The 14,728-nt window shown below is 42.2% G+C and overlaps 1 protein-coding gene across 1 annotated transcript; it reads right to left on the reverse strand.

Annotated features, from left to right (window-relative positions):
- Positions 1-10,310: 10,310 nt before the first annotated feature.
- Positions 10,311-13,834, reverse strand: tmem170a (transmembrane protein 170A). The gene is made up of 3 exons (XM_072386539.1): positions 13,597-13,834; positions 12,458-12,628; positions 10,311-11,712 (listed from the first exon to the last, which is right to left on the reverse strand). Exons 1-3 carry the CDS (start codon positions 13,709-13,711, stop codon positions 11,582-11,584), a joined length of 417 nt encoding a protein of 138 aa, XP_072242640.1. The 5' UTR covers positions 13,712-13,834; the 3' UTR covers positions 10,311-11,581.
- Positions 13,835-14,728: the final 894 nt, after the last annotated feature.

The following is a 14,728-nucleotide window of genomic DNA, read 5'->3' on the forward strand; positions in this document are numbered from 1 at the left end:
ATCTGACTTTGGAGACATAACCATGCTCCTTTAAACATGTCATCACAGGGTGGAATAGAGAGTAAAGGTAGTTAAAGGCACATATGAAGGTCATAGCTGGTCAACATGGTGACACTACAGAGGAGGCATCAGACACCAGGACATGTTCCTTTAAGTGGTGTAGAAGTGTGACCATGTGATCTTAACAATGAGCAAATGGGAAGGTTTGATTTTTTTTCTATTCATGTGATTACCGTATTTATTTTTGAAAAGATGCAAAATACTCTAAATGTAAGGCGAGAAAATAAAAGCCTTTTCTTAACTCATTTCTGACTCATTAAAATGTAGCAAGCTGACCTGAACGTTATGTCCGATAAGCCAAATGATACAACATTTCAAGCTTGCTTTTGTGAACCATAAACCATCATTTAGGTACAAAACTCACCCTTTTTATAATTTGACAGATAATTATCCCAGCAGCACAGAGGTGACTCTTTACTTTCGGGGATTTCTGTTCTCTTCACCAGAAAGGAAAACATCTGCGTCACATAAATAATCATTACTTATTATGACTGAAATCCCCACACATTTCAAAGAGTAGCATTCAGCCTCCGAGCAGCAGCAGCTTTGAGGAGGAAGTTTAAACTGATGTCCAAGTTAGAGCGCTGAAAGCGACGCGCGTGAGTATTCAAGCGCGCTCCAAACCTTCTCAGAACAAACCGCTCATAAAGAACTGTCCGCACCAGCATCATTTATTTGCAGTTCTCACCTCACAACATTTGACAGATGGGAGAAAGACTGCGCGCTTTCCAGATTTTGTTGTGCGCGCGCACACTGGGTATTACGGTATTAACGTTTAAGAGCAGCTTTCAACTATACGCTTGATTCCTCTGGATAGGATTTCACTTGTATTTTCACATATTTTCACAAATGGTAATAAATGATGAATCAGTACGTTGTGTCATTCCCACAGTACTCAATGAATCTGGAAATGGATAAGATGTATGTAAAATTAGACAATTTTAGGGGCTTTATTTTGAAATACAACACCAGATTGGAGTGACTCTTTTTGAGCGTCTCTCTGAGGAGATCTGCTCTTTTTACAGTGAAAGTAGCCTGTGGAAACAAGGATTTTTCTTCTCAAAAGCAATCTGAAAATTGAAAGGTTACAAGAAATGTTAGACATGTCATGGGGCTTTCATTTTGAAAGACAACACCAGATTCTGGTCATTTTTAAAGGCTCTCTCTCTGTGTCACCCTTTTAGGTGGGGACTCCAGTGTAAAATCTCATAGGAGTTTCAACCAGCTGGCATTCAGGGATAGTGTAAATAACAGTAGCAGGTCACAGGACAGTTATCTTTCACCAATGTATCATTTCAACCAGTGCACTTTCATTAAAGTATAAGCTGAAATGAGATGTATTGTTTGGTTCTGAACAAATTTGCACATTCTGTGCGTTGGAAACATGCATGATGTAGTTCAGGGATGTCCAAACCCAGTCTCGAGGGCCGCTGTCCTGCAGGTTTTAGATGCTTCAACACGCAACAGATGAAATGGATTTCTTCAAAACATTGTTAAGTTCTGCATAAGCCTGCCAATGATGCCTTCATCTGAATCAGGTGTGCTGAAGCAGAGAAACATCTAAAACCTGCAGGACAGCGGCCCTCGAGGATCGGATGTGAATATCAATGATGAAGCTGATGTGCAACAGGCACACAGCAGAGAAAACAAGCTAACTGAGTATCAGAACATGGTGCTCGGCACAGCACGAAACGCAGACCGGACTTACAGTTCACATGCTGGTTATAATGGCATTATATTGGCTTGAATTGGACTATATTACTTAAGTGCCTTGAGATGACGATTGTTGTAATCTGGCACTATATAAATAAAATTGAATTGAATTGAATTGAATGGCAACATAATAAGACACATCTAATGAAGTAAGCAGCAAAGAACTCGCTCAGATGACAGTAATATATAGTTTCATGTTGCCAGCTAAGCTAACCAATGCTCTTTATTATTTTAGAACACCGCCACTATGTGTTATTTAATCAAGGTGGACTTTACTGTATATATCCATCCATTTATCCTGTCACATTGTGGAGCCAACAGGTCCAGGAGGAAACCCAGATATCCCTCTCCCATCAACACTCTCCAGCTCCTCCTGGGGGATCCTAAGACTTTTATCAGGCCAGATGGGATAGTTCCAGTGAGTTCTGGTTCTGACCCAGGGCTTCCTCCCAAGCCCTTCTGTCCATCTCTAACTCCAACTCACCATCACTGAGAAAAAGATTACACTGAAACTCCTCCAGCTGAGGCAGAGACTCATCCCTGACTTCACGCAAATCTGTTTCAGAACCATGGCCTCAGATTTGTACAACTCATTGAATTGAAAAAGAAAGTTTTGAACCAAACCCTCATTCTTTCCTAATGTTTTTTTTTTCCATAGAAGGACACACAAGCTTTTATTTAAAAGTAAGCCCCAGGTACAGGTAAGAGAGTAAGATCAAAATTATATAATCTGGTGCAAAATTATTTTTTCATTTTGTTTACACATCAGATGAAAAGAAAATTACTGCAGGATTTTAGGATATCTGCTTTCATTACCTAGAAAATCTAAATATACTGTTTATAGCCTTAAAAAAGTAGATTTTCGCCATTTTCTGTAAATATCTTCAGAATACTGCTAAGTGTAGAACTGGAAAGTTTGGTGTGAATAGGTGCTACATAGGCTGAGATATTGATTCTGGAAAAATACAATAAACTGATTTTGAGAAAACGGCATTTAAAGATTTAAACAGGGGAATTTATAACAATTGCTCAAAAACAGAATAAATGCTCAGGCCATTAGTAATAATGATGTAGAATAATACAGCAATATATATATAGAATACAAGCTCATATAAATTGATTATTTAATAACATGGCAGGCAAGTAAGGCCTACAACTGCTATAACTCAAATAACTAACATTGGCGTATCATGCCAACAAAAGTTGATAAACAGTATAAACACAGTAGATGTCACATCTTTCTATTTCTCCATTCCAGCACCATATGTAGTTCCCTCTGACATCTCTTTTTGGTGCCTTTTTCTTTTTGCACTTGTGGACTGAATGGCGTTTGCTTTTGCCACCCTGAGCAGGTCTGCCTGCTTGATAGTATTAACTGTAATAAGTGTGCTCTCAAGCCATAAGTTTGCCATCACATTGAGCATAGCTGAGGCACCCTCATTAAAAGAGGAGATAGCCATGCTTGCTGCTGCCTCAACCCTGTTCTTGCCCACAAAAACAGTTTTGGGGCAGCAGGCCCATATTACAGAATTGAGGCACTCGTTTGCATTTTGTGTGCCACCATACTGTTGCTTGACATGTGATAAATTGGGAGAAGTTTCTGGCCCACCTTGCGAGATAGGTAATTTGCAGCAAGTCCTGTGTGGCTTTCGGGGGTCTCACCGTTGTCTTCTGCCCTCTGATACCAACACCAAGATGGATTGCACCTAGTATGCAATGATGTTTCATCTGTTGAAATGCTTTGGCTAAGGCCTGCCCATATCTCTGCTTTCATTGAATCCAGTGACCCTTGGTTTAAAATTGCCCCCCTGTAAAAATTTTGCAGTGCTTTACATTTGTTTGCGGGCAGTTTCCCCAAACCCTTCCCACCCAATTTGTGTTCCGCACTAAATTTCCTGAGCGCTGTGCCCATTCACTTGTGAGCATGATTTTTACATTCCAGCTGTACAATGTCATGCCCAGGGTATGGATTCAGTGTCAGCACTTCCTTAAAAGCAGAGCTATCCCAATCTGAGAGCATCTCTGTGTACCGCAGCTGGTGGCGACTGACTGATATGGCCCACATCCTTTTTGCTGCCTCCTGCTCCTGGCCTTGTGGAATGACTCCAATCCTCTCTCAATTTCTGCCACTAAAAAAAAGCATAAATTAAATGAAAATATAAAAATGTTTTGTATATTATGTCAATAACTGTTCCTTTTCTTTAGTTTATTGATACAGTACATATGATTACACTTGAGTGACAAAAAGTTTCTTTTGGAAAGGACCTCCAAAATCAACATCCCTGTTTCCATAGCCTACCAGTCACTCTCTGGTATGTTTTCAGGTGAAGGGAAGGGATCCCCAACACCTTGCTGACCTTCCTCAGTGCAGCATATCCCATCCCAAATTCATGGGCCAAAAGCACCATGCGGACATTAACGTCAAATGCGACATCTCCTCTCGTCTCGCTTTGCAACCGTGTGGATGTATAAACGCTTCGTCTATACAGACTCTCTACTTTGCAATTACTGCACTCTAAAAGCAGACTGCTACAAAAGCCATGGTTAACTGGATTAATGGTAATAAATAGATCCGATGCAGCACAATTAGGCACACAAGAGATCACGTATCAACTCATTGAGACGTGCGACGTGTATGATAAGCCACTGTTGTGTCGCACAGTCAGTGGCACTGTCATTAACTCCCCCTTGGATTTCTAACGACAGTTTACGGTCAGATGTGCTGCTATCTGATGGTTTATCAGCTACTTGAATGGATTTCCTTGAATTGCACCTTGCAAAGCGCAATTGTTGCTTTATTTTCTTTGAAAGGGGTATTTTCGGAGATACTGCGAAAAGCTAAACACGGAAGTGTCAGAGTCCACCATATGATGCGTCTGAGCGAATCACGTTAGCAGAAACGAACAGTAGCCAATGAGATTTTGCCATTAGCTATAAATCCGCCTTTAGACATCCATGATTAGTTATTGATAGAAAGGAAGTGCAAATATTTGGGTTACATATCATTGTGCAGGGGAGTCGGAGCTTTACAACGATATTGGCCATGACAGACTTCAATAAATAGACAAAGCTCAGTATGTCGGGTTGCAATGCTAACTTCTTGGGGAATTCGGGAGAAACGTACTGCCGCGAGTAAACAAAGTGTTATAGAATAAACATTTTAATGTATGTTTTCAACATTTTCTTTATAGCAGGTTGAAAGAACACATATTGAAGGAGTAAACTAGCCCAAAATCTCAAAATTGACCACTGCATGAAAAATCACTGTTTTTGCCTGCCGTGTCTTTCCTTAATTGCATTTACTCATCACATATGATCTGTACATTGATCGAATGAAAATGTTTCCTGTTGACATATACAAATTCATCATGTGATGGCGCTTTTATAGCAATGTGTGTGCAGTCGATAGCTCCGATTACATTAGGAGCCACTTCTCAGGGTCGACTGGCACGGTCCTAATCGGTTGGCCACTTCCCTCTGGAATGCCTCGGAACCCCAGTGTGGTCATCACCTGTGGCACAAGCAGTGGCTCCTCGCTGTGTTGCGCTCCACCGCCGGCCGCAGCTCTGCACACAGTTCCAGGAGGATTGCCCTCAAAAGCGGCTGATGAGCCAGTTGCCATCATGTGCCAGCAAATCCTCTCTGTCTCTGAACACACACTCTCTTCCAATTGCACCATTTGCAATGTCTTCCAATACTGCTACAGCAGCCATTGTTTTTAATAGTCTGCATTGCAGCACTTTGCGCCTGCTTTTATATCCACTCGTGTAATTGCAGACACATGGGTGTGTTAATTGTTCATCAGTGTTAATTGTTCATGTATCTCAGATGTGCACATCACTCAGTCTGGGGACAAATTGTGTTCACATTTATTTATTTCCCAACATCACCTCTAAGTGTTACCAAAGAACAGCTGTAGAAAAGTGCGTACGCCAGCCATGAATTTGGCGTGAGGCACCACACAAGGTCATTTCGCTCTTGATACATCTGATCGTTGACAAGAAAAAGAGCGTACGCCATTTTTTGAAGTTATGCATCCTGTATACATGAGGCCCCTGGACTGTTGCTCAGTGGTCCAAAGTCCTCTTTTCAGATGAAAGTAAATTTTGCATGTCATTTGTAAATCAAGGTCCTAGAGTCTGGAGAAAGAGTGGAGAGGCACAGAATCCACGTCGCTGAGGTCCAGTGGGAAGGTTTCACAGTGATTTGGGGAACCAAGCAATCTGCTGGTGTTGATCGACTGTGTGTTAGTCCAGTCCAACGTCAGTGCAGCCATTTACCAGGAATATTTGGAGCACTTCATGCTTCCCTCTGCTGACAAGTTTTATGGAGATGCTGATTTGATTTTCCAGCAGGACTTGGTACCCGCCTACACTGACAAAGGTACCAATACATGGTTCAATGACCATGGTATCACTGCTTGATTGGCCAGCAAACTCACCTGACCTGAACCTCAAAGATAACCTGTGGGGTATTGTCAAGAGGAAGATGAGAGACACTAGACCCAACAATGCAGGTGAGCTGAAGCAAGCTGGACTTCCATTACACCTCATCAGGCTGATTGCCTCCATGCTACGCTGCATTGATGCAGTAATTTATGCAAAAGGAGCCTCAACCAAGTACATGGACATACTTTTCAGTGTACTGCTACTTCAATCGATTATCATAAATACCTGATATATTAAATGTTGTAACAGCTTATTTACGCAGAATACACTGAGTAACAGTATGAACGAACTATCCGTCCATCCATTTTCTATACCTGGGGTCATCGGGGGGTTGAAGCCTATCCCAGCTGTCATTGGGCGAGAGGCGGGGTACATGTGGACAGGTCGCCAGTCCATCACACGACCACACAGAGACACACAACCATCCACGCTCACTCCTCGGGATAATTTAGAGTCACCAGTTAACCCAACATGCATGTTTTTGGGTGATCGGAGGAAGCTGGAGTACCCGGATACCAGTGGCGGCCCGTCAGGGCCAGCAAGGCCTTCTCTGCTGGCCTAAACACTATCAGAATCACTAACTCATATCTACAACCTAAATTATATTTGTTCAGTGAAATTGTATTAATTAGCTTCAAATAACGTTGTAACGTTTCTCTTGGCTGGGCTGTTTCCCGCACATGTCTGGATTATCGATTTTTCATCCAATCAGATTTCAGTCTGTAAATGTTGCCTGGGTTAATCTAATCTACCCAGGGCCTTCAGAATCAGTAGTGTTGGCCTACCTTAATTAAGCGATATAGCAATAGAACTGTTTTTAGCTAGCTGGCCCACAATGATGTCAGAAGTTTTCCGTCCTCTGATTGGATGGTCAGAGCAAAGCTATCATTGGCAAGTTTTGCTAGCAAAACACCTCCTAAGGATCTGAGTGACATTAATACATTGGATTTTTAATTTTTTTTCGCCCACAATGGATGACGGAGAAGGAGAAACTGATTTGGTATCAAAACTTATCAAAATTCCTTTTTCAAGGGGGACTTTTCAAGAAAAGAGGTGCAGATACATGATAATAATAACAATAACAATGGTAGTCGCTCTCAGTATGTGAAATGCCTCTCATAATTAATTATTAGTAGGCTAATTGATGAACAAACATCCTGCCGCTAAATGTGTTTAGAAAAAAAAAATCAGAAGGAATCCTGCAGAAGAAAGTCTTCTAACAGTTGTCTCTCTGTGTTTATTTGCATACAGCATGGTTAGTGAGATCCGGATCCATGTGGTCACTCAAGACGCATTTAAATAGCTACTCTGAATGGACAGTAAACCTGCACTGACGGCCCAGTGACCCAAAGCACGGCCCGCCACTGCCGGATACACAGGGAGAATATGCAAACTGCAGAGTAATAACCCGCCTGGGATTTGAACCGGTAACCCTCTGCTGTGAGGTGACGGTGCCAGCCACCACTGTGCAGTTCCATTTTCCATGAACTAATATCTGGAAATGTGAATTAAAAAAAAAAAAAAGAGAAAAATAGCAGCCTGCACTGCACTGCACTGCACCACCGAGGCTTGGAAAAACCATTTCTTTTTGAAAGTTCGTTGAAAAGTAGCAGATAGTTGACATTTTGGAGACAGATTTGCTATGAATGGTAGCTTCATCTTCCAAACCAATTCAACAGTGACTTACTTCCTCTGTAATGCACATAGGAAGTCAAGCGCTGTTTGTCTGAGAGAACATTGCAATATGTATTATGGCATGAGTGTCTTCAGCTTGCTTCCTCTCCTCTCTGTCTGAGCTTCCCTCGTCTCCCTTCTGGTAATCAATGATAATCATTATCACCTGTCCTCTCCCCTTCTTATGCAGGCCTGACGCTAGTGTCTCTTGCCAGATTGTGCCAACTTCATGAAAATTCACGGTCCAGCCCTGGCCTCTGTTTTCTTGTTTTCCCTGGACCTGTTTTTGACCCTGATCGCTGCCCAGCCCCTGATTTTTGCCGTTGGATTAATATTAATATTAACCTTTGGACCGGACCTGGATTTGATCTTGCCTACTCCCTCAACTTGTTTTTGAACAGTTTTCTCTGCAGTGTGGATATGGACTCCTGTGTTCCCTGCCAGGCTTTCTGAATCATCTGTTTGGAGAAGGAACTTTGGCTGCCAGAACTTGGACCCCCTTGCCTGCCACCTACCTGCATCCATCCTGCTCCTGTGTCTCAATGGAGAGGATTGACCGGGTCAGCAGTCAGTCCTAGTATTTCTTCCAGTGTTTTTCCCCGAGCATCAATAAACCTTAACTCTCCCTGTTCTGTCAGTAATTTTTGAGCCCAGTCACCACTCAACCATTACAATGAGTGCAAGGTCTCATGACTGGATTAGTAAAACGCACCAACAAGAGTTTTATGTAGCTGTTTTCATCTGTGTTATGTAATCCTGTTTCAGAGTTGTGGCTTAACACACTGCAGTGTGTTGCGGAGGGAACTGAACCGCTAACCTTTTGACAGACGACTGTGTCTGTTAGCTCATTTATTCACCTGTTCATTTCTCATGGGGAGGCAGGGGAGAGGGGGTGAGCTAGGTCACTGTATTTTTTTTTGTTTACTGCAATTTTCTTTGATCACTGCGATTACTTTGAGTTTGTGCACGCTATCATGAGTTGATCATCTATATATATTTGTAATAAAAAGTTAAACTTATTTATCCCAGTGAACTCTTTTGTTAAACGTGTCAGACAATCAGGCCCAACCTGTTGTTCCTTGAAGTCGCTACAGAGGGTTTCCAGTGAAAATCTCTTTGGTCTCACTTTACTGCAACATCAATTAAAAGCTTCTGATAGTCTATTCTGAGCCTTGCTTACAAGGATGTGATGAAGGAGGCTGCACTGTGTGTGATCATTGTGGCATGAAGAAGGAAACCGAGAACATTTCCTGATTTATCAAGTCATTAACCTGCACAAAGAGGAAAGTCCTTGAGAGGTCCAACTGGTTTTAGAAATGACCAAACAGACCCCCGCTTCTCAAACTGGTGGACTTTCTGCCATGTGCTTTCTTTGGTTCTACTCTCACATTTTGCACACTAGAATGTCAATAAGGTATCCCTTTTCTTTTGGAGATATTCTCACTGCAATTCTTTACATATCATCCACTCTTCCGTTATAAAGCCATAAATACTGTTAATCTGTTACCATTTTCATTATTTTTCACATATTACACTACTGCTGCATGTAGATATTTGTACTTATTTTTTCTTCATTATTGTACATATGTAAAGTCTATCTTTCATGCATGTACAGGGAGCTAAGCCCCCCTTGTATATGGGCACATAGCGGGACAGAAAAGCTGGTTCTGATAAGTCTCTTCCTGGTGACTTGATGACTTAAGTAAAGGGACACCAAACCTGTGCTTGTGAAATGTGAATTGGAGGAGTGGGACAGGGAACTGAGCCATCAAGTACTGGGTGGTGTGCTCCACTAAGAGCAGCAGAAAATCCCACATCCCAGAGTGCTGAAGTTCGACTTGGGTGCAGCAGGACACCACAACTTCTGTGAAAACAACCGGTGACAAGACGATGAACAGCGGCACTGTATGCCAGGTCCTCCCGCTGTGTGATCACTTGTTTCTTTTCCTGGTACAGCCCGACTGGACTCCACAGAGGTAATCATCATGGCCTATAGTGAAGCTGCGGTGACACAAATAGGATCACTAACATGCCCATTGATTCATGAACCAAGACCACGTGTGATTTGTGCACACAGATGAGATATCCATGTGTTCCGTGCTCCCATAGAGCCGTTAGGTGAGCCTCACAGTGGTCTGCAGAGTTTTCAGCTTTGTGGTGCTACAATAAAGACCCAAGAGGCCCAAAATGGCCACCTGACAGGAACCTTGTTTAAAGGGCCGCTGTAGAATGATCCTTTGATTCAGACAAACCAACTACACAAACTTATTGAAGTGAGCTGTAGGAGCCACAGTCACTGCCGTGTTTGGGGCCTCCTGCTTGTTAAATCAGCCTGAGATGATGTTTACAGATTATCACACACATTTAATTAAATCCAAAATGTCTTTTATCTCTGACAAAACAAACAGTAGTTCTGAAAACCCTGAAACATGTTTATGTTTGTTCATAAAATACATTTATTGAACAATAAACAGCTACCAAAAGCAAAGTAAAAGCAGTCACTGAAGATCCATATAACACAGTGTGCTGCAGTAGACCCACAGGAAAATCACATAAAACAGCAATTCATATTTGGTCAGAATTCTACAAAGCTTCAAAAATAATTCTGAATATATACAAATCAGTGTCATTTCCCAAAACCTGTTAAATATACTATTATTCAAATAAATTAAATCTCAAAAACGTCTGCATTAAAAGCAGAGAATCATTCTTAGAGCCGTCATCAGGACCCTGCTCCAGTCAAAAATGACCAGGAACAAGTTGGAACCTCCAGCTGCTGTAACCAACAGAGACTGACGGGCAGTCACACTTACAGTAACGGGAATGAAAAGCATGAGGAAGACAAGGAGCCGTGTGTAGGACAGTCACATCGAGCTGGAGAGCTGAGACTGGGATCATCTCTCCAGAACCAGTGTTGGATTTGTCCTGTCTGAGCGACTGTTGAAACGTCGGGGGGGAGGCCCCACGCTGTCTGTCCAAACACGGAATGAAAACACATGGGTTCTTGTTGCTAAGTGACACTGCAGTGTGCTTACTGACCCCCTGGATGCTACACTCTGCACACAAACACGTCCCTGAAGGTAAACGCAGCTTTGGAAGTTGGAAAATAGAAATTAAGGCCTCAGGAGATAAAGCACAAGTCTTGCATATAACGCTCATCTTCTATTTAACAGTACTGCAGCCCGTCAGTCTGTCTGTTTTTCTGCATCTTCACACTGACTCTATCAAGCTCTCTCTCACACCCACACACACACACACACACACCCACCCATACACACACCCTGAGAGAGGTTAGTGTCATGCTGCTGCTAAGCTGTAACCCCTGGCAACAGAGCAGCACCCTGCTGCCTCCATATCCTGCACAGCTAACCACAAATGTCGTAAATGATCCTTCATAGCGTCCCCTCCCCTGTGGAATAAGCTGGGAATACACTGCAGGAGCACACAGCTCACCCTGGGATGTGCATGAAGCTGTCCCAAATAATACAAACGTATGGCTCCATAGCCAAGCACACAACTCCAGAGTTGAGTAAAATCTGATCTAGTGTATCACTACAAAATGACATCATGTGTTGGACTGGACTGGTTTTGGTCCTTTGATTCACCAGGGATAGCATGTTAAACTCAGGTTCTGTCCAGAGACCGACACAGCATCATCAGGTCCAGCAAAGATGGCCTCAGCACTGCTAAAGGGTGGCAAGTATCCTGAGGAAGGAGATGATGAGGACACAAAACGACTGTCCAACACCAAAAACAAGAGCTTCCAGAGAGATCATCGTCTTCCCTGCTGCCTTGTACACTCCTGCTATGGCTGCACCTGCAATGAGAAACAACACAAACATTTCACAGCTTTCATTAGTCTGCTTGATGGAAGTTACTTTCACCACTTCAATCTAAACAGTCCCCTTTCAAATGTTTTGAAGCCCATTATTAATTCACAGTAGAACAAGGAAAACATGACATTTTATTGCTTTCTGCTAATTCTGATACGATAAAACTGCTCCATGCATTTGTTACTTCAGGATTGGACTACTGTAATTCTTTATTATTGGGCTGTCCTGTTCTTTTCACAGGGAGAAGGTTCTGTTTCACCTCTGAACATTTGTAAATGGGCTCAGTGTCTGCAGAAACGTTCAAGTAGGCGTCAAAGTGAGTCCCAGGATGCAGAACAGAACAGAACACTGCACTGGATCAAGATGAGAAGTGTTGTCAGTGGTTTTAATGTTATGGCTGTGGAGATGCACATTTAGAATTCATAGCAATTTATGACCTTGATTGTTTTAAACTGATTTATTGAAACAGTCCAAAGTCTGGACACACCTACTCACAGAAAATGAATGAGTAAGTGAGTCCAAACTTTTGGCTGGTGCCAAATCCTGACCTATATCAAAGACATAATGATAAGACCTCACAGTGATACAAATACAACGCCCAGGATTCCCCTCAGGGAGAAGCATGTGGTGACAGGTGGGAAGAATAACTCTGTTCTGGCCAGGCTGAGATCAGGATGTGAGACGAAACACTGGACTGTGACACTCATAATACAAAAAATGTATCCTTACTGGTGAGGACTCCCCCACAAATTGGTCCCACGATGCCCATGAGGATGATGGCTATGGGCATGAACCGGGCCATCTTGTGCTGGCGCAGTGTGGCGAGGGAGAGCAAGGCTGCAGGGAGGTGGAAGATCAGAGAGGAGACCGCTGCCCACAGAAACACCCCATACCACATCTCTGGAAAACACACAATACGCAGTTACACTTCTCATAATGTCCCAGTTCCACCCACATACAGCTCATCAGTCCACTGCAGAGACTCAGTCACAGGAAGTGATTAATGGGGTTGTACCGTCTCCCTGCAGCTCTTCTTAGCAGAGAAGATGTTTTCAGCTACAATGATTGTTAAATGAGAAGCTTAAAAAAATAAAATCGATTAACAACATAGTGTATGTAAAAAAAGAATAATTTGTTTCCACACATGTGGCAAGGCTTCCATGTACAAGTGTGAAGTGGAGTGAGCATATGCCTTGGTTTCATTTCTACAGATCTCAACCCAGCTGATCCTTGTGGAAACAGAGGGAGTGATGTTAAGACGGTGCTCTCCAGCCCTACCATCAGGAACAACTGAGGTATACACACTTGGAGAATGCAGAGGCAGGTGGTGCAACAGCTGGAAACGGCCACACACAGCTGTCCCAGAAGACAGATGAAAAACAGAATGCAAGCTCTCCGGCCAGAGGAAAGCAGTCTGTGGCCCGTCAGACTCTCACATACAGCGAAATGTGCGTCCTCGGAGCACTCCGACTACAACTCAAGGCGGTGATCAACTTTATAAGAACCGAAATGAGCCCACTACACTTAAGCAGTCCCACACCACAGAAGTAACACCTCAATAGCCCACAACAACATACTGTTAGGATCTTCAATCATATGATTCCACCACCACAACTGTTAAACATCAAACCACATAAAAGCCATCTAGAAGAAACAAAAAGTCAGCTAGCTTGATTAAAGTAGGCTACCAAAACAATGCTAACGTCCTACTGATAGCATGCAACGACAGGCGCGAATTTTAACGTTTACCTCGCTGGTTATAATTCAGACACTTCACCTGTTTGTCCTGTGACCCGAATGGCACCCAAGTCAAATATTATAACACTTATTCGTGAGCAAAGCTAACCAGCTACCACACATAAGCCTACCTGAGAAGTCGCTGAGAGACGTGTCGTTTCCTCGCATGGTCGCATTTTTTCTCGGCACTAAATTCAAACCGAGGATTTGCTGGACAAAACCTATCTCGTTGTACTTGTTTTGCATGTTTCACACAGATATTAGAAACTGATCAACAGACGTATTTAACCTTAAGAGTCCATGTAGACCTTTCTCAGGATCGACGTTGGCGTAACTGACATGGAAACGCCCCATCGCCACCGCCGTGAAAGCTGACGTCAAAATAAAGGCAAACATCCGGTTAAACTTAATTCACATTCCTTCAATTTCACAATAATTAATTAATACAATTTTTAAAGAATATGTAAAGGTGTAACGGGACATGTTTTACAGTGACTCCCCAGGCGGATCTGTCTCTCTCTTATGTTTTGTGATTTAACAATCAACCCATTCACAGAGAAAATATATGATTAGTCAGTTTCAGTGTCATTTCAAATTTGCGATGAACAATCAGAGAGCTGAAAACATACCATAGTTATCCTAGCAACACAAAGCCGTGAAAATTCTGATTGGATGACAGGCTGACGTACTTTTATCACATCCCAGCACAATTTCACCGGACCCGTTCAATTTTTTTTCTACAAAATAAAAAAATATATAAATCAATATAATAGAGTAAAATATCAGGGACTAGTATAATAATTATACAATGGAGAATGTAAAAAAATATATTTTTTATTTGATTATTTATAAATATATTTATATATTTTCGGCAGCAAGTCTGTGTAGCTCTCAATTTTGTTCGTACTTTAAATTCTATGTTAGACTCTATTGGATTTTCTCAAAGTGTTCACAGACCTACTCACTGCCTTAATCACACCCTTGACCTCGTGCTGACTTATGGCAGAGAGTGAACAGTTAACAGTGTTCCCTCATAACCCTGTCTTGTCTGACCATTTTTTAATAACTTTTAAATTTACATTACTTGACTATACGGAGAAGAATTTTAATTATAGAAGGTGTCTATCAGAGAATGCTGTAACCAGATTTAAAGAGTTGATTTCATCATCCTTTTCTTCACTGCCATGTGCTGATATGACAGAGGACGGCTACCTACATTTAACTCCAGTAGAACTTGACTCTCTTGTTGACAGCACTATAGCT

The sequence above is a fragment of the Leuresthes tenuis genome, unplaced genomic scaffold, assembly GCF_036924035.1.
Source record: "Leuresthes tenuis unplaced genomic scaffold, fLeuTen1.0.hap1 SCAF_5, whole genome shotgun sequence".
Lineage (NCBI taxonomy): Eukaryota > Metazoa > Chordata > Actinopteri > Atheriniformes > Atherinopsidae > Leuresthes > Leuresthes tenuis.

Coding starts and splice junctions, on each gene's coding strand:
- tmem170a (XM_072386539.1), bottom strand. CDS start 13,711: ATGCAAAACAAGTACAACGAGATAGGTTTTGTCCAGCAAATCCTCGGT. Junction 12,629..13,596: donor GTCTCTCAGCGACTTCTCAG/GTAGGCTTATGT, acceptor TGTGTTTTCCAG/AGATGTGGTATGGGGTGTTT. Junction 11,713..12,457: donor TTGTGGGGGAGTCCTCACCA/GTAAGGATACAT, acceptor TTCTCATTGCAG/GTGCAGCCATAGCAGGAGTG.